This window comes from Amphibalanus amphitrite, unplaced genomic scaffold, assembly GCF_019059575.1.
Source record: "Amphibalanus amphitrite isolate SeventyFive unplaced genomic scaffold, NRLGWU_Aamphi_draft 001396F_arrow, whole genome shotgun sequence".
Classification (NCBI taxonomy): domain Eukaryota; kingdom Metazoa; phylum Arthropoda; class Thecostraca; order Balanomorpha; family Balanidae; genus Amphibalanus; species Amphibalanus amphitrite.
Window position 1 is genome coordinate 39,967 of NW_024882889.1, and position 20,291 is coordinate 60,257.

General features: G+C 53.3%; 1 protein-coding gene across 13 annotated transcripts in view; it reads left to right on the plus strand.

The window, feature by feature from the left end:
- LOC122372754 (polypyrimidine tract-binding protein 2-like) overlaps positions 1–20,291 on the plus strand; it is an 89,932-nt gene that overhangs the window by 22,667 nt on the left and 46,974 nt on the right. For 3 of the 13 annotated variants that reach the window (XR_006254928.1, XM_043350297.1, XM_043350299.1), the window contains exon 1: positions 7,325–7,496. The exons of 5 other annotated variants lie outside the window; for them this stretch is intronic. Coding sequence is in view for 6 of the 8 variants with exons in the window: in XM_043350297.1 (XP_043206232.1) it covers positions 7,416–7,496 (81 nt within the window). In the remaining 2 variants the exon portion in view is untranslated. Of the gene's footprint in view, positions 1–7,306; positions 7,497–14,239; positions 14,673–20,291 lie in introns of those variants that run through there. 5 more of the 13 variants (XR_006254927.1, XM_043350295.1, XM_043350301.1 and 2 more) reach the window with 4 other exon arrangements.

A 20,291-nucleotide genomic window follows, 5' to 3' on the forward strand; every position in this document is an offset into this window, starting at 1 on the left:
AGTGGACGAAGCAGGGGAGGAAATAACTAGGTGGATTGGAGAGCTGGGTGGACTGAACACACGCGGCGTTGCGTTGTAAGCTACGCAACTGCAGATCCGTGGCTTGGAAATCATTTCACGACTGATTAATTTCCTGATTAAGTTCTGTATGTTTCCCATCCGTGCGATTATCATTTGAGAGCAACATTTTGATAGGTCTTATGCGCAGTTCGCGTCTAATTCATAACTGCCACCGGGAGTGCTGCATCGCCATTAATCGTCGTCAGTTCCTTTTGCCATTCTCAGAGCGATCTTTGACTCCCGGAAAATGACTATAAATGAACTCTGAAGTCTTTGACTAGTCACCGTTTTCCATCTAATAAAAGACGATAACTTTTGCGGCGATGCCGAGCTCTATGGACTGTTCTTATTCATCTCCAAATTTCCGTGGCGTTTATTTATTCATTTTGCCCGGCTCATTTCCATCGGCTCTCGTCTGGCTCCTCAGAGCTGCCGGCGGCGCCGGTCGATACGCTGAATCTGTCAGTCCTCGGAGGCCGATCGGAGACGAGATGCTGCTCTCTCTGAAGCCGCTACCCTCCGCTGGCGGCGCACCTTAACGCTGCGTCATCGGATCAGCACTACAATGGCCTATCGCCGCTCGCCCCGTATCGCGGCACTTCACACCTGATATAAAAGCCGGCCGGCCGGCGGGCGCCGCCGTAAAACCGGCCGTGTAAACCTGCAGGCTGCGCCAGGGGACCGGCCGGCCCGGGCCGCTGCCAGGGGTCGGCCCGATGGGCGACTGTGAACTACGCCCTGCCGGTGGGTAGAGAGGCTGTAACACGGTTTGCGACTTCCGTGCTGCTCGGTGTGCTTCCGGAAAGGGCCGTTCAAAAGACCGCTCGAAAGCGCTCGCGGTGAAGTGGCAAGCTGTTTATCGCTTCCGTTATGGGCATGGTATTAGTTTGTTTACTTATTTTGCGGAGTTTGCAACGGAGGGACGGCAAAACGTACGAGAAGAAACGAATTCATCGATATGATTGATGCTATAGTTTCTTCTCGCATTTAACATTGCTTAGGTTTTCGGATTAAATTGCATGAAATAAAAGTCAGTTTTTACTTTGTTCTTTTCATTGATCAAAACTTGCCAGCAGAACTTTGAGTGGTCTACAATTTCGCTTATTATATTTAAAAAAAACCTTTTTACTAAAAGTGAAGAGATGACATGATGAGCTCAATCAGTATCATCTTGCACCGCATTAGTTTTTCCTGGTTCGCTTTCTCTCATCCCTGCGCCATTTTTTTTTTTCGTGTCGCGCGGTGCTCCCGCCACACCTCGGTCCGTTACTACCCGGAGTCGGTCCTTCTGTCGACGCGCGCGTAATTGGTTGACGGTATCTACCGGATATTATTTGTTCCGTTATTTATCATGTCGGATGCTATTTTTCTTTTCTTTTTATTTGATCGACGCCAGCCTCGGCGCGCAATGTAATCCTGCCCTGTTAGGAGGTAGTTGACAGGTGTTTTATACGAGATAAGTGTTTTATTAGCTGCAAAGCCCTGCGAAATCATAGTTGGATAGATTATTTCTGCTCTTCAAGTAAGCCTGTCAGGCGCAGAAGCGATTGCCTGTACTAAAAAGTAAGGAGGTACTTTCTGCCAAACCTTAATTATACTATACTGTATCAAAGTGCTTTCATGCTTCCCCGAAATAAAGTAATAGTATAATGAATACTGAGTCGATATCGACGTTTTTTCATATAGGAATTAAGTGGCTGCTCAGTCGTCTATAAACCCGTGCAGAGCAACCATTGCAACGTTTTTCCACGATTACACGGATGTCCTAAAATTGGGAACTTTTTAGGTCTTACTGGATATAACAGCATTGGCAGTTTGGCACTGTGCTCAATAATTTGCGGTCAACACATGCGGTCAACGCATGGATGATGGAAAGATGGTATTTCTATTTGCGTTGACTACTATCGATCTTGCTTTAACACGCACCCCACTATTTTGTATGTTATTTGTGATGTCCTCACAAAGCTACCGTCGCTGGACATTCCGATAGGAGTGATTTGTGACATACAGCCTATCTCAATGCTTATTTTCAGGGATCTTTGAGAGCGGCACTCTACTAAAGGGACGGCACTAGGTACAGAGCTCACTGCAGTAGGTACTTGAAGCAGGCTGAAGCAAGTTTCGCATCTGATCCTGTGAACCCTCCGCCCGTTGAGCTGGGCGGCTGTGGGGATCCCATGTCGCCGAGACTGGCGTTTCCCGTGCATATCGGTGCGATCCATTCGCTGCTGGTGCTGTCAGCGCCTCTCAGGCCCCGAAATATATGGTCGTTCAGGTGATTCATTTGCACCAGTACTGGCCCGGGCCCCGGTCACGATGTAAACTGATCAACTTCACGGTGTCAGGTGTTAAGCGGACCCTAAACCTTCCCCTGTGACCCGATTAGACTGGCCATTCAAAATGAAGGAAACTGTTTTACACCTGTCCAATATTGTGGTTTATGCCGTTACGGTAAAACGTTGTGGTAGAGTCGATGCCTATATTCAGACCGTTTACTGCATTTAATCCATAATGCTTTCACGTTAAGCGTTGGATAATAGCCGACACACATGTTCCACGCGTCGCCAGTCGGCGATAGGTGCTATACCGTATACCTTGCCCTACTTGCCGCTACAAATTGAGCTATAAATATCACTTTTTGACGTTTATGGGTGATGTGAGTGGTACGGAAACGTTAAATGTGGGTGCTTGCTTATAACGCGTGACGTTTGTATGCGCGTATACGATAATGTAATTGATTTGTTAGATTCAGGGCTATGTTTCATCGTGTGCCACATAGCGCTTGGTAACCGAAGTAGCACCTTCGAGGTAATTGAAGTCAAATGCATTGACGATTTGTTGAATCTCGGAATAAAATTTCACGTGCAGCGTGTAGCAAACCCTGAACAGATTTCGTTCATCAAGCCACAAACACGAGTCAGTTTTGTTTCATAACTGGAGTATACCCTAAACTTGGGCCATATCCAGATATACTTGTTTTCCATTGCCTGAAGAGTGGGAACTTCAGCTAGCCTGGTGCTCAGTCTCACCTTTTGCAATGAATCCAGGCAAAGTTTTTGGATGCCAGCGAAGTTGTGTAAGCAAATGGCGTACGTTTTGTTGGTTTAGGCGTTTGTTTTCTTTGAGAGGGCGCTGCAGGGGCATGGTCGGAAAATGCTCGAAGTCCGTCGCGAACATTATTGTCAATGGGCAGAACGTCATTCGACGGTGTAGTAGTGTTGGGTCCGTTGCAACTTGCAAGCGGGATTTTGTGGTCACACTTTTTGTGTTAGAAAGAGCTCGAATGGGCCTGAACAAACTTTTGCATTACAATGTTTTTGTATCTTCATTTTTTTACATTAATGGAGCTATCACGAATAAGCCAAGGCCCGTTAAACGGTGCACTGAGCAGGATATTGCTTCTTCAGTTCTTTTTGAAATTATTTCCCCTTCAAATGTTCCGTGGATTATTTGAGAGCAATTTTGATATAACAATTGTCTCTGATTGGATTTCCATTCCAAATATTGATATTCATTAGGGCCCGCGCTGCCAGTTCCCCCTGTTACGATGGCTGTGCTGCCTCGTTATTTTGCCCGGGCTGCACCAGGTGTTGTGTTTGCGCCGCTCTGGGACGTTACTCCAGTCCTGCTCAATGCTATCCGACCGAACAGACTGCGGCAGCTCGGCATTCACCGGCGCTGGCAAACACGGCCTTTGGGTCGACTGTGTGGCCGCCGGAAGAGCGGCATCTATGGGCGGGGTCGTTGGGGGTGTGGGGAGGCAGGGGGGGCATTGAAAAGGAGGAGCGGGAGCTCAGGTGCAATATCCGCGCCGGTAGCATCGTGACTAGCTTACCGCCGCAGTGCCGTCGCTGTGTGGTTATTTCTATTTATCACCGAAATTCTGAAATTCCGTCAGGGCTGCGATATTTCTAGTCGACCGTCTGCTGAAATTCTGTTTGTGTCGTCTTTTTATTAGTTTTGGTTTTGAGGCCACCGAAATATTGTGAGGTGGTGCGTGACAAAACTTTTGCACCTTGAGGCAGTCCCCCTCCGGAATGCATAATCCTGAGACCTCAGTACGTCAGGTCTGGATGTGCTCGTCTGAATCGATGTGTCCTGTCGCCTTAGTCCGGTGTCCACCATGGTCGTCTGTCGCGAGGCGGAATGCTGCCGTTTGCAGAGCCGGGGCTCAGGCGGGTCCTCACTCCTCTGATGAAAAATCGGTTCCGATGGCGTTCGGTCACCTGGGGCCGCCGAGGCAACCTCAGGTGACCTCGGGTGACCTTGACGAGCCCATGACGCCCTCGGGCTGTGATCTGCGGACGTATAAAGCACCTGAGATTGAATTGGCTGGTATGGTCAATTCTCGGATGTAGTATGATTGCCATAGATCAGACCTTTTGTGGAGTTATGCGGATTCCTTTGCACTGTGGAAAATATTGGGTCGTATTTGAATGAATTTATTTTACCTGGAAGAGTTTATTTGAAGAAATATGTAGTTGATTTTATCGACGACATATTCGCTAACCTGGCAGCAAATCAAATATCGACATAAGCTGGGATCCACTCCATCATATTAACTAATGCTGCGAAAGCTTGCCAACATCCAATGGCCAAAGCTTTTAGCGGTATATCCCCGCCACAGGCTGGCTGGGTTCACCGAGTAGGCTTTGCCAGGTGAGCCCGAGGGATGGGGGCCGAAGCAGAGGGAATCCGCTTGAGGTTTGCCTCATAGATCCCGCACTCGGGGCGATGCGACCCTCTGACCTGCCGTGGTTGGCTCCGGGCCGTCCGGGGTAACTACTCTGGGTCGCTGAGGCCAGCTCTTCTCTTTGAGCGCCCGGGTCAGCCCTCGGGTGGCCGACCGGATTTGTCCCAATAGTCTCTCCTCCTGGGCCTCCCGGAGTCCTTCCTCCCACCCGAGTAAGTACCCAGCTTCAGCTCCCATTTTTGGACCACCGGGGCCAGCTCCTCCCTCTTGTCCGTCAGCCTCCTCCCCAGGGTCGCGCAGAGTCCTCAGACCCCACCGCCCGGTTAAGCGTTATAGCCTGCTTGCAGGGTGAGCTCAGTGACTGCGGCGACCCGGCCAATGGCTTCCGGGTGAGGCGCACCAGGAAGGGGCGGCGTGACAAAGTTATCGGCCGCCAGCTCGAGCCCCGGAAGAGCGCTCAGCAGACCGGCTTAATCGGTGCCGGCCAGGCGATGGACCGTCACTGGGGCGGGCTCCTCCTCCGTCGCCCAAACGGCACCGGGTTCGTCAGTATAAGACCCGGCTAAGAGGTGGACGTGGTGGCGGCGTGGCTGCAGGCCGGTTTGGGAGCGGCGGAAACTGAAATAGATTGAACGAGAAACGTGTTCGCTATTCTTGGGAAGATTGGTTACCGGGAAGGTTTATTGCTGTTTGATGGGACGTTCGAAATAATGAATGAAAGGCAGTGCAACGAAATAATATAAAATACCTAACTATATAACAATGAAAAAATATTTGACAGTGCAGTATAATTGTTTGTCTAATTAATTGTAGAATACAAGTTGGTACCGTTAAAAACAACATGATAAACCTATTCTTTAACCCTCGCCCGCACTCATGCCATTTTCCCATCCTAGAACGCACATGCGGGGGGGGGGGTTGCCACCCACCCGCGCCATTTCGTTCCTGTTGGAGATAGAGCTTAGCGGTAAAGACCAAAAAGATTCTTTGGGAAGAGACGAATCCAATGATACCAAGTTTTACCTTCTCAGGTCAGTCATTGACCTTCCAGGTCAGGTCAAACTAAAAGATGTTGCTGTTTTGGGTCACCGTTGGATATCAAGTGCGCTGCTTATCATATACCGATGGCGATGCTGTTTTCTGGTGCCAAGCCAGCTAGAACCTCTTTGTCACACTACCCGACCAGATTTTTGCTGCTGAGGTCATTTCAGGTCAAGTTAGGTCAAGGTCAATTATATGTGTTTGTATGTCTGTGTGTGTCTGTGTGTATACTGATGTGTGCACCGATTGTTTTTGTGTCTTTATTACATGAAATCATAATCTGAGAAGCTTTTACCAAAAATGCAGTCAAAAAACTTCACAAAAAGTAAATTCAGCTTGCCTGAAAGGCAATTATCTTAGATGACCTAGGTTGACCTTGACCTTGACCTTGACACCTGTACATCGTCGAACAACATGTTCCATGATAAGTGAGAGGTAAGACTGGCAAAAAAGGCCGAAATCACGGTATCAAAAGCTCACAAGGCCCATGGCAAACGCAAGATGTTGAGAATTGGCCATTTGGGTCATGACATGACCTGAAAAACAAGGTCATATCTCCGAAACCAAAAATCACAGAAACTTGAAATTTTCAGTGGACATCAAGAAAGGACAAAGGAGCAGCTATACGAAAAATCAGCCTTCTAGCTCTAACAATGTTGAGTGCAGAGCAGAAAGACTACCTGGGGGGGGGGGGCAACCACCCCCCCATGTGTGGGCGAGGGTTAAGAATGAAAATATTCATTTTATTTTGAAGACTGTTTTGTTCTATGCCTAGTAATGCATGCTTTTCCCGTATAATTTTTACCGACTAGTTAGCCGTTGTACCAGGCGTTTACCAGAAATTCAAATTGGGAGTTGAAGACGTTTTTTACTTTGCATTCACGAAAAGGTCTTTTGTCAAAATGCATATAAATTGTGCAAATTTTTACCGGAACTGACATGTATGATAAGGTAAGGTGAAATCATTCTAGTGGATTATTCTGCTCCACCAATTTTACTTATTCGTGTTTATGAATATATTCTCGATCTTAGCGGTATCATCCTCACTCAAAACCCCAATAAATAAATGAGGTTGAGTGGAAAGCTCCAAGTCGACACGCCCTTCTTTTGGTTAAATTGCGAAAATACAAAATTAATATACAAATATCACGGGAAAGTTCCAGGCAATTTATTTTAGGTGACTGATCCTCAAAACCAGTTTTTTTTCTTTCTCTTGTGCGCTGAAGCGATTCGCAATGTATTTTTTCCCATTTTCAAATGAACAATAAAATAAAAACAAAAACGAAAATGAGAAGACCGATTGCTTTCGATGATCGACTTTATTCCTGAATGTTGCAGTTGCATATTTCGAGCTTAAAACTTACGGCCTGCGACCGGGTGGGGTGCTTAGCCATAGGCGTATCCAGTCACCTCTGTCTCCCACGGGTGACCTATAGCCTCTGTAGCCGCCGGGGCAGCGGCACTGGTACCGCCCCTGCGACCTGGCTGGGCCGGTGACCGACAGCGGCGAGCGCAGAGGCGCGCCAGTTTGACCTCAGCACCGACCGCGCGCGGCTCGCTCCCTTCGACTCGACCCTGACTGGCTGTCTACATATGAGACCAGTGCTCCGGTGTGGCAGTGATGACTCTCCCCGTGACTGGAACCGTCTACAGCCACACGCTCGACCAGGCCATGACCCTGGCCATCGTCGCCGGCGCCGGGGTCAGTACGTATTCGTCGCTGCCCGCAGTGTTTGGTTAGGTGTTAGGTATTCGGTCCTTGGTCTGACGACTGCGGATTTTGATGACTTCTTGGAGGGCTGGCATGCTTACACTCGTTATTCAATGATACTTGCTTTTTTTAAATAGTTTTGAGCAGACGTAATTCTTGAAAATTTTGATTTGTCAGAATTTCATCGGGGGGGGGGGGGGGGGGGGTCTGTTGTGGTGTGCGCCATAGTTGTCTCAATGCCGAGTTCTAGGAAGTTTCCGTATTTATTGTTTTCAGATGCTCCTTTAAATCAATTTAATTTTAAGCTCCTATCTTTGTCGCCTTTTTGTGCTGCCCTCATTTTTTTTCGAAACAGATGTAAACTTAGTTGCTCGGAATAAAGCCACCATGAAAGTCAAAATGCTTTTTTACAACAATTTTCACAGCTTCATCAATGAAAGAACCTTTTTGGAAAGAAGAGGCCTGAAAAACAACCCTCGCTCGCTGGTGCCCAATCGCCACTATCGAGGGGTAATAGGTTCTCCATTCTCCAGTCTGGGCCAGGGGCAGTCGCCACTCCAGCGTGTTGTCTCCTAAATGACGAAGGTCACCTTTCAAACCTCGGGCTGCCCTGAAGGTCATCTCTTCGACTCACTCCGTCTCCGTGCTCGGCCCTTCTCTAAGGTTGACATGCCGTGTGTCTTTGAACGGCGACTGCCCGACTTTTGGGGTATTGTTGGGCTACGATTAAATTGCTGTTCACAGTTCTTTTGTAGGCTGAAGCTGGACATATCATCTAATTTTTAAGGTCTTACTTTTGAAAGCTTACCCAGAGGTGATATTTTGGAATGGTCTGAATTTTTTTTCAAAAGTGTGTGTCGTAAGACTTGCTTTTCCCCAGCAGGGTTATTAACGTCTTGACTTCCTAGGAATAACTTGGAAGGCTTGCATTAGCAACTGAACAGTCTGGAAACGAGTTGAGGCTTCGTTTCTTTTTTTTAGGACGATGACCCTTCAATCGCTGCTTTTTACCTGTCGTTGAAGACGCTCGAATTTTCTCTAGGAAAAAAGACGCTCGAAAAAATCGTTGACACTCTTTAGATATTCTTTTATCCTCTATTTTATCTCTTCTCCTCTCTTGACTCCTCTGTTTGATGAGCTCTCCTATCCCCCTTCTCTCTCCTTTCATGCTTGCTCTCTTCTCTTCTCTCCTCTCCCCTCCCGTCTGTCAACTCTTCCACCCCTTTCAGCGGACCATTTTTGTCCTCCGTCGCTCCGTCGGTACGTTTTTCTGTCCCGACCTCCCGTCACCGCCCTCAGCCGGCCCCCTACGCCTCACTCTGGCCCGTCACCGGGCGTCGTCCGTCTCATTTGAATTCGGTCCGGGCCGAACCAGCGTCCGCTCCCACTCTGGGTGGCGCCGGACGACGCGGATTGGTGTAACACGTGTTGACGTTGCTTACACACGCAGTGTCAACCGGACACAGAACAGCGCTAACAAATGTAGCACGGTGACGAGAGCTGGTTTGCAGAACTCGAGACAGCCGGATGTGCGTGATGCTTTTGTTATTGACATAACCGCTACTGAGTGAATGACGTTACTTCGTTGATACCTTCCCAGTGCACTGCTTTGTTATATGAATTTCGTGTTAGTGAGAAAAACATGTGAAATTGGGTTACAATATTCGTTCCATGTGAAAAGCAAACAAAATATGACAGCTCGCGTAGTAAACGTCACGTTTTGTCTGAATGTCATGTTCAGCCATTTAACGAGTCGTTTGGATGCCACTTTTCGAGCCTGTCTATCCGCTGTCAAGAGCATGCCAACTGTCGCTGCTCTTTATCGCCACTACTTGACCTCAAGGACCTGTTAAGTGTGCTCCCTCTCAAACCCTGTCGACCTCTAGCTCTCCCTGAACCACTAGTTAAACTTTTTATCCGTCTTCCCTCTCTCCTTTTTTTCTTCTTCTGCCATCTAACAGCCGACGTTTGCAACAGGTTGGTTGGTAGCCAGCCTTACTAGACGACCTGACTCAGCCCTCCCTGCTTATGCTTATCAGACCTCGACCAGCCTGATATTGTTCGAGACAATTGGATGGGTCCCATCTGCCCGTCTGCCTGCTAGAGGACAGTTCCAGACTGTTCGATTTGCTCCTACCTGTCAATCTGTATCTAGCATCCCTCTAGCTGCACAACAGAGGGCTGCCCGCCAGTCTTGCTGCGTGGTGTTTTCGTTTCTGTCTTTTGAAGCTTTCTCTTTGTGCTCGCCCGCGGCGATGTTCACTGACGCAGCTCAGCCGTGGGCTTTGTCGGCAGCGGCAGCACGGTCGTCCCAGCTCTCTAGGGCACGGCCGATGGCATCCCGTTTCCCAAACTGCGCTCGCCGGCGGCGGCCGCGCTCACGGAGCCTCGGGGGACCCCGGCTGCCGTCTTGCGCCGCCTCCGGAGCCGCCCTTAGTCAAGACTCGAGGCTCGTATGTCGCATTTCCGAATCGGCCTGAGCCGGGTCCCCTGGCACTGCAAACTCCGGCGCTGCCGGTTCCGAGACACTGTGCCATTATCGACGCTGGGAGCGGGGTAACTTAGCCGGGAGCGAGCGGCGACCCGCGCGCGCTCCAAGGCGTTCTCCGAGCTGACCTTTCCCGTCGGGGATTAATTGCGCCGAGTTGTGCCGACTGCACTGCCGGCAGCGGTATGAATTTTTAACTGCAGCCGGAGTCAGTACAGGAAAGGCTGAGGTGAGGTGTTTGGGCGTTAATTTTACATGATCGAGATTGGGTTCTGGTCAGATGGGCTCCGCTCTGGCCGTGATGAGGCTCCCTGAGCGCGCTGGTGCGGCGCCTCAGAGATGGATCGATGTGTTTTGCTGTTGGCTCGGATCGGCGCGGCTCGGCACGCGGTGTGGTGCCGCGATCCGATGGCGGTCGAATGGTAACAATGTCACGGGGATCGGATACCCATCGGCCGGAACGGGCCGGCGACAGTGAGCAACGACAGGAGGGCGCGGTGGAGATGGCGCAGGAGACGACGGATTGCGACGGAGAAACCCACAACGGCAGCGACGATGGCAGCATTGCATGAAAATTGCGGCAGAACCTCCCGTAGCGATGAGAGTGGACGCATCGATGTCGCCGACTAGCCCGTGTTTTGCTCTGCACCGTTGTCGCGAAAGTGTCAGTTGATGCCGTGACGTCAGCGCGGCGTCGGGCCGACAGCGGATCATCGGTCCCCGATTCGGACAGGACGCGATCGAAGTCCTGTTCGGTTACCATCGACACGCTCGTCACGCACCGGGCTCTGGCATTCCTCTGAATCAGGACCCGCGCCACCCTCCCGGCGGGTCAGATACGGTCGAGACTTGACCTGGCAGACTTTGACCGGCCCAGTCTGGTCCAGGACAATCCGGGCTAGCCCAGTTTGGTCCTAGTCAAGTATGGACTAGCTCAACTGACCTTTGCTGATCTGGACCAGATCAGGTTGTCTGGTCCAGCATGAGAGATCAAAATAAACCTATCTTGTACTTGAACTTGTCCAATGCTGATGCTTATCCACATGACGCCATTTACAAATGGTCGATGGTTGCTCAGTTGTCACGCCTGGACAAGAGAACCCCCTTTTATGGTATGCACCAGCGGGTGGCGCAGATTGCAGAACCGCTGAGCGCTGGCAGTCACGGTTTGTTTTGATTGACTCTGTGGTGAATCACCTGACTGATTCGGCATGTCTAGCCGGGAGGTTGGCGCCGGCTCGCTGGTTCCAGGGACAAACACGGAACGTGAACTAGACTGAGCTAGACACACATAGGACGGGGCTGCTGCCGCCTGCTTGTAGTCTGATATTGAAGTTTTCGGACTGGCCCATTCAGATAGCGGTGGTCTCTGAATTCTGATTCATAAGTAGGTACCCCGAACCTGGACTGCATAACCAGAACAGGCTGCACTAGACATTCAACTGGACTGGTATCTCAATTAACGGTTCAGCAATGTGCCGCTAGGTGGCGTACTGGTGGAGGTGCTCATGAATTCCATTGAAGGGATGGATAGGCTAGCTTTTCGCTGTGATTTGTAATGGATTGGATAAGCGTGGTTTTCGGAACGAGCGCTTGTGGTTTGTTTGTTGAGTCCACTGTGCATTAGTGTGGCACTAAGTGATGCTGCTATCTGTGGATTGATAGTCCGCTTCAATTAGTGCTCTGATGAACATGTCATATCCCTTCCATCATTACACCTTTTAAAATCTTGACGCCTGTCAATACAACTGAACTGAAGGTATGTTCAAAATATATTAATTGCAGTTCTGGAGGGCATTGGCTAGCTTTTTTCCGACCGGCGACCACGAGCGAACCCTTCTCCGTCTTTGCTGCTGCTCATTCTCATATGCGATATATTCAGCCCATGTCCCCTTACGTATCCGTGAATGCATGTAAGGGCCAGCTGCCGATCATTACGCATTGGTTTCAATTCCTGGATCTACCTAACCTATCATCGAGCGTGAACCTATACCAATCGTCCATTTGTTGTGCTGATTCCACTGAAGTTGTCCACCTGTCCGTGCGGCCACTTCAGTGCCACTTCAGGGCGAGTGCCGGCCACTTGAACTTCTTCCGAGCAGTCTGTCCGGCCTGAAGAGGTGGTGCTGAGTGGAACGGAAACCAGAACGGTAGCCGACGTCTCTAACCATGTCCTGATAATGACTCTCCCAAGCCCAACCCACCCATCAACGTGCGTGAGGTTTATCATTGATAAGTATAGCCGTGAACACACCAGCGACTCGCTAGCCTGTTCACTTATACCCATCCCTATTCCCTATGCCCACAGTCCACACCCAGTCCGCATTCCCAGGAAGTAAGCGGCCGGGAATTCCGCGGCGACTCCCACCCGTCCGCATTGGGAACCGTTCGCGTTGGGTTCCCGTGGTTCCGTTCGGTTCACCTGGCTCGGAACCGGCGTCGTCGTCTGGGACGTTGCTCGCCTGACGCTGTGACTGTCGGGACCGTTGAACTGAGTGTTCCTCTGTGAGAGCCTGTTCTGCTAGCATTCTGTCGCCACTGCATGGCTGTCGTCTCTGGTCGGCTTGCTAGCTCTGTTGGTTGGGTGGCTCTACATCCCGGATAGATCGGCAGGGAAGCTGGCTGCCAGTGGTGAAGCCAACTCGCGGTAGAATGTTCGTCTTACTAAGGAAAATCGAATCAGGGAACTATCGACTGCTGCCTGTTGCCAGTTCGGATATGGTTATATTTACCTTTTCCTCGACTCTCAGATGTCAGAAAGTGGGTCCTTAGAAAAACAATAGACTTTTTTTCCAAAATTTACCTAACCAATAATGTATTAAATAAGAAACATTTGTTTTAAGACCGCAGCATCAATCAAATTAACTGATTTTCATTAAAACTCAAGGAGCGAAATATATATTAATCTGATGTGACGTCATTTGGGTATTGATGACGTCACTAAGTAACCAGTGACATCACTGTGCCGCTCTCCCGGGTGTGCTCCCTCGGCCGGCTCCGTCAGGCGTCGGTCGAAGGCGAGGTCTGAATGGGAGTGGCAGCATCATTTGCATCTATGATATGTGCCCGCCGGGGCGTGTGCTGATCAAAATGGCCGAACAGGTGGCAGTGATGACGTCAGAAGAGCCTGCAGATCCGCTTGGCACCACGCTGAGATGGGAATGCCGTGGGACGATGCGTGGCAATGGCGTGAAGTGGTAACTGTGTTTGTATTTGAAAAATTCAATATGCTAATGCTATAAGAATCTTAAATGCAGCCTGAGCTAATGCCCATGTCTGCTGCGTTTTTTTTTTCTTTTACCTTATTAGCTTTGCCAACTGTTTCTTGCGTGTCACGTGCCTGACAATCGAGTGCCGTGGTGCAGCGAGGCGACGTTCGAGGAACGCTCTCCCGCCCAGCGTTGTCCATCATTCAGGCTATGTGACGCTCGGGCTCTGACCCTCGATAGTCCTGCTGCTGCTCGGCGGCTATGGAGAGTTGACAGGGTGCTTTAGAGTGCGCCGGACCACCCTCAGCGCTGTCTGCGGGATTGGGTCACCCCGGACCCTTCAGACGGCCCTCAGGCGACCGCCGCCCGTCGAGCCGCCCTCCCTCTCCCCGTCGAGCAGCCCTCCCTCCCCCTTCACCTCCCCTGTCGGCGGCCCGTCCGGAATCCAGGTCATTCCTTTCGTCCCCGTATGGTCTGAAGTGGATGGTTTGGCGACTCCAAGGCCGACCTCCGGGCCCGGGTCGCCGCGCCCCGCCCTGACAGAAGGACCAAGGTGAACCCCACACTCGGCGGCCCGGTTAGATGATATGCCCGGCCCGTCGGTTAGGAACTGAGCCACATGCTCAAAGGAAGCCAATCAAATTTGAACGGGGCATGTAATTAATTCCCGGCCGAGTCTATTGTGCGCTGGCTGTATTGATTGGGAGGACGGAGCCGTCTGTGAGAGCTGGGGCTGATTCGAGCCCGCTACCTGCAGGCACGACGGTCTATTTGACACTGCTGGACGGAGCTGCTGCAGTCATTAATCGTTCTGTGCTGGTGGTCGATGGAGCGCTCGACTTCCGCTCAATCTGTGCTCGAACTGCGCTTGAAATTCGCTCGATCTGCGCTGGAACTGCGCTTAAAACCTGCTCGAAGCTCTCATGAAAGTCCGCTTGATCCATGCTCGGTGCTGCGCTCAGCCTCCCTCGAACTGCGCTCGATCCGCGCTTGAATTGCGCTCAACCTGCACTCACCCGACCCGGCCACCGTCGCAGCCTCTCGTCTGGGCTGAGGGCGGCAGTCGGCGCGACCGATCGAACTCGTCCGAGAGCTCATTTATCCGGCTAATGAGCGCCGCTCCAATCTCGGAAAGGAGTGGCACCGGCCGGCCGATCATACCTGCTATTGGCCCGACGCTCACCTGTTGAGCCCGGCCAATCGATGCTGGTCGCCGCCGCCGCCGCCGCTAGCGGGCGCACCGTCGCGCCGCCGCATAGACTCGCCGAGCGAGCGCCGCCGGCGCCGGCAGCGGCGGAGCGCCGGCCAGGCGTCATTCCCTCTGCTCTGCTGGCGGTGTGTGGTCGCTCGGCTCTCTGTCTCTGTGTCCGGCGCCCCTCGGCCGCTCTCGCTCTTCTGCAGCGCTGCTGTGTCGTCTCTGTCTCACCGTCTACCTTCTCTGTCATCCTGGAGGCGTCCTGCGTCGAAATGGTGAGTGGTTGAGGTGTTTCTCCGACACCATACGGTGTGTTTGGCTCGGTCGTGAGCCGCCCGGCCCGGCCTGGTCACGGTGAGTGGGCGAGCCCGGGCCGAGACGGTGACATCACCCTGCTGGTGGTGACTGTCTCTCTCGTGGAACGAACGACCGGCCGTCGGGTCTGCGGGCTGCGGGCTGCGGCCGGCCCAAACCGGGCGCTGTAAACTGACTGGGCGAGCCGGCCGGCTGCGGCGGGCTGGGGCACGTCGGGCCGACATACGGTGGAGAGACGTGGGTGCTACTTGGCGAGATGGGATGATAGCGGTGGAATGGCAGGATGTGTGAGCGTTACTGGGCTGGGATAGTTTAGCAGTATGGCGGAAATTTGGTTTGGGTGGCGCCATTGATGTAAAGAACCGACATGGCACCATTTCCGGCTGTACCGTTGCAGTCAGCAGTCGGCTTGTGTGTTGGCTGACAAACGCTATTTTGCCCGGTTTTATTCCCGTGGAGTTTTGTAGCTTGTCGGGGCTATTTCCTGTCCATGTATGGAGCCCAGGTGAATCAACAATGATTTGCATTGTTATGTTTCGTGGCTCATGGCAGGCCTGAGCCCAGTATATTAGGTTAAGGTTCCACATGGTGATATACGGTTTCATTTAGTGGTGGGCGAGGCGGGTGCATAGGCTCACCGCATTGGACATGACAAAGAGTTATGGTCCCCGCGCCCCAGGTCCCTCATAGCCGGTCTTTAATCATGATGTTACAGAATCAGGTAACCCCGGGACGTGGGGACCTACAATAACATGAATCACACTTGCAAACCTTGTTCATTTACACTCTTTATCACAGTCGCTACACTGTTTACGTGTCAGGCGTATTCATGCTGGTCGCGTTGGCAGTGTTTTGCAACCGTTGCCAGGCTAGATAAGGCATTCAGCGTACTTCAAAGAGTTCACCGCGTGGTTTTGATGGCTCGCCTAATTCAACTTCTCTTCACGTTGGTAGCGAGAGTCCAAAATTGGGTCCCTTTCTCTTTTTGGGCGCTGTGAATGGCGGAGCGTTCGCCGTCCCTATGGCTGGTGGGACGTCCCCAGACCCCACATTCGGCGGTGGGACGGGACCCGGTGGGACGGCGCGGGCTCCAGCGGTCCGCTCACCTCGGGACCCGGTGGGACGGCGCGGGCTCCAGCGGCCCGCTCACCTCGGGACCCGGTGGGACGGCGCGGGCTCCAGCGGTCCGCTCACCTGACCTCGGGGCCGTGTGAGCGGTCCCGCTCGGCCGGCCGGTCATTACCTGGCGCTCGTTTTTGTCGGACCGTGCGATTATGGCCGGGCCGGCGGCGCTGGAACGGCGTGGGGTGGTGCGCTCGGACGCTCCCAGACGGAGCCGTTTTTGGCCGCTCGGCGCGGAGAGCGCCCGAGCGCGGCTGAGCGCGGTCGACGAGTGTCGGTGTGCCGCACTCAGCCCGCGGCGCACACACCTGGTGTTCCGCTGTGACCGGCACGGCCGTCCGGCCAGCCTCCCGCTCTCCGCGCCCTGCCTACCAGCTGGGCAGGCGGGGGTGCCTCTGCCGGCCGCTCCGCCGCTGCCTTTGTCAGCCCCGCCGACCAGCTGCTGTTACCGGGCTGAGGGGCGCCGAAGGCCGCGCCGCCAACAAAAAGGCCCGGCGCTCTCCCCCGGGCCGGTCGGGCCGGCGCGGGGACGGGACGCGCGCCGTGAGAACCCGCTGCTGCCTGTGTGCCGGGGGAGCGGGGGAGCGGCGCGGGGAAGGATTGGACGCCGCCGGCGTGCGGTGAGGGATATCCGGAGGATTATTGGGCCTGGGGAGCCTACCTGGCTGCCGGCCGGTGGGGAAGGGTGCCGTCCGCCGCCCTCCCCATTGACTGTCCAGGAGCGGGGCTGTCGGACGTTGTTATGGCGGAGCAGACTGCAGCACCGGCCTCAGGCCAACACTGGTGTGCAGCCCTTGTCAGAATCCGACGGAGAATTAGATTTACGGGCAACTCGGGACCGGTTGGTGCTGGCTGGCGCTGAAACTCTGCCCTGAACGGTGCTGGAACTACACTGGAATAGCCAGACGGTGCCGGGCCTTTGGGCTAGGTGGTGCTGCTCTGCGCCGGATGGTGCCGAGAGTGTGCGTCGAGTGCTGCTTAACTCGTAGCGTAGCCACTATTTGCTTCGCTGCCGATCCAGGTCACAGCGTTTGAGTTCGTCGAACACCTCTGTCGGGACTGAGGACACTGGTGGCGGCACTGTCCTCACTGGTGGGCTGGGTGGGCGAATGAACGGCGACTTCCCAGACGAACGGGGCACTGCGAGTTTAATGTACCAGCGCCTCGGACTGTAAATCGACCGTGGAAATCGCCACTGAACTGACCCTCACTGCAAATCTACCAGCTTCTCGGCTGGTAGAAACGAGCTCGTACACTGCATTGCGGCTGCGCTAAATCTACCCGACCGTCGGTAGAGGCTCGGCACCGGGCCAGTAAATCGTGTACCGCCGCCTCTGGTAAACGTACTAGCGCCGCCGCTGCTAGATTAGAGGCCGGCCGGCAATCTTCCGCGGGCCTGGCCGACATTCCGCAGTCTCGGCGGCCCTCGGAGGGCGGACGGAGCCGCCGACCGCCGGCTCTGCCCCCGGGCCACGACAGCGGACCAGTTCGTCAGAGCCGCTCTTCAAATATCAACTCCATGAATGCCAATGTGTTCGAAACAGAGCTAGGAGTGCATCCATAGCTATTCGCCAGTCACGCGGATTGGAATTCTTTGCAGTTCTCCGGAACGGGCGCATTCACGGAATCAGGAATTGCGATCGCATTTTCCTGTCGAGTCGTCGACGTGAATGCTTGTCTTCCTCTGCTGATCTTGATCGCGAAGTTTGTTCGTCACGAACTGTATGAACAGGTGACTGGATGTGGAACGTTGTTTCACAACGTTGAACGTTTGCTTGGAACGAGCGCTTGCCGCATGAAGTGAAGCGGGAGCTGAAATGTTTCCACGACCAACAACTAGCTGTCAAAGATCGTCGAATTTCAAAAAGCCGATCGCTTTCGACATGATGCACCTACACTGAACGTTTCCAACTTGTATACGCGTATTCCTGCCTCCTTCACTGTAGATATATAAACGTGGCACATGAGGATTCCTAGTCATACCGGTTCTGCGGCCGAGGTGTTATCCCTATTTCTTAGTAGGTATATGAGAATTTCGCAACTTAATAACATAGGTGACTGAAAGACGCGAAACATTGTGACATTGTCGGCACATCACGATATGTCTACCAAGGTCTTATCGGTATGGAAACCCTAGAAAGTGGCGGCGCGGTTTTGTCGACAAGGGAGCCGCGGGCGGTCGCCGACAGGCCCACGGTCTGGCTGGCTGCGCTGCTGCCCGCGGTCTGTCCTTGAAGGGCAGACCGTGCCTGAGGCGACCATCCTCACCGCGCGCCCGCCGGTGGGAAGCCGGGGATGGCCCGTGTCCGTTCGGCACTCCGTGGTGGGTCATGGGAGTTGGTTCGTAGTTCGCACCACGCAGCAGCTTAGAAGGGTCACAGTGTGGAACGCGAAGGTACTCTTACAGTTCAGAATAGCACTCGCACAGTTCCATACAGCTAAGTACCACAATCCACATCACCCTGGACCCCACTCTTCACTTGCACAAGTACCCACCGCACCACTGCACCAACTCACTGCACACTGCACGGTAGGTATACATCATACAATAATCATGCATACACACGCGTCTACCGCCCACACACTATCCACTCAGTCCGGCGGAACCATGACCGGGCCATGGTCACTGGTCCGTCTACGAACCGTTGTCGGTGCTACCCCGGTAACGGGACATGCTGCCCGCTCAGCTGGCTCCGCCAACCGCTCGCACCTGAGCACCTCGCTAAAATGCGTCGTACACAGTTGCGACGAGGTTTCCGAGGAACAACACGCGATCTGACCATGTTTGCTCGAAACTTTGGGACGCCACAGGTGTTTTGTTTTTATTGTTCGAGTTTAGCCGCCGCTGCTGGTTGTGTAGCGAGTTTGGGTGGATTTTTCAAGCAGACTGTTTACTGCGCGGTAGCTTGTGGCTCCTGGGAAAGTTTTGTTTTCGGGAGCTGGGCCGGACCATTGAAGGCGCTGCGGACGTGGAGGGCCAAGGAGAAAAGCATCGCGCTGTATTAGGATCAGAGTTGCACGGGACGCTCGATCGTCCGCGCTTGCCCGTCAGCCGTGCTGCTGTTGGAAGGAGAGGCAGTGTCGGCCAGAACCAACCTCGAGGCGATGGCTGCGAATCGAGTCTGTCGTGGTTTGTTGAGCTCGGTGATAGATGTGTCCGAAATGGACCGAGTCGCGCTGTAGTTGTCGTAATTCGTCATCCGCGGGATGGTTGCCGGTCCGTGAAGGGGCCGTGGGACCGTCGTCGCGCCGGCCGGTCCGTTCGCGACCACGTGGTGTTGGCCGCGCCGGCCGGCGCAGTGGTCTGGACGGGCAGCGGACCGGACCGAACCGAGCCGGTGCCGGTCCACTGAGCTGCCGCCCGGACCGGCCGGTCCGCCACCAGCGCCCCCGCGGCCGGCGCCACCGCACGGGGCGCATTCCTGGATCGCGAGGCCGGCAAAAACAAGGGTCCGGCCGCTCGCTGGCCTACCTCACATCCGACAGCGGTGCGTCAGCCTCGTGACTTACCTGTGATGGAAACACGTTCAAGGATGTGGAGTGATTCTAGTTCTTCTCAAGGAGCGCCTAGTCTTTTCAATCTTATCGAAGAATGCGCTGAGGCATGTCACTCCAGCATGGGATTCATCAGCCGCCGCAGCTTTGTCATTTTCGGCAGGTGATTCGTTATCTACCCGATCGCTGGCCCATTCGATACTGTCAGAGGAATGTCCTGCAGCGTTCTTTGTGCTGGCCATGGGGTGCCGGCCGGTCGTCCGGTGGCTGCATTAGTATGCACCCCCGTGGCTGGCTCCGGTCCGGTTGGGCCGGTACCCGACCCAAGCCCCGGTCGCCCAGAGGTGGGAGACAGCCGGTGGTCGTTCAGCTGCAGAGCCGGCCTGTGCGCTGGGTCTGCGGTGTGTCAGCGTCCAGGCTGGCAGTGCTTAGCTTTCAAGACCAGATGTAGTCAGTCCACTTCAGGAGTATCGGGTTCGGGTTATATAATGGATATGCCTGATGTGGAGAGGCTCAGTAGAACCGCGGCCGGTGTAGGATGCATGAATAGTGCTTAGTGCTCAAGGTTTAATAACATTTTATTCGGAATGATGTTTGTGTGGGCTGCGTGTGGAGGTGGCTAGCAACTGCCAACTATGCCGACTATTTAGATGAGTGTCTGCGTATTCAGCGAACTGCAATTGACAGCTGTGCCTGTTTGGTGTAGGTCAGTTGGCCTGGCTGTGTGCATCTCATTTGTAATGACAATCGTCCGCTAGAATGGCCTGCAAAGCTGCGGCGTATTCAGATATGCATCAAATGACATGTCAGTAGTTCTACATTGTCGATGGGTAGACTCGCTGTCATGTTAACGCACTGTGCATACACGACCTTGCAGGGGGGTATTTCATTAGGCCGATTTTATCTTGCATTTTGTATTGTCGGTTGCAATGGTTTTGACATGTTTCAAGATTTGCTCATTA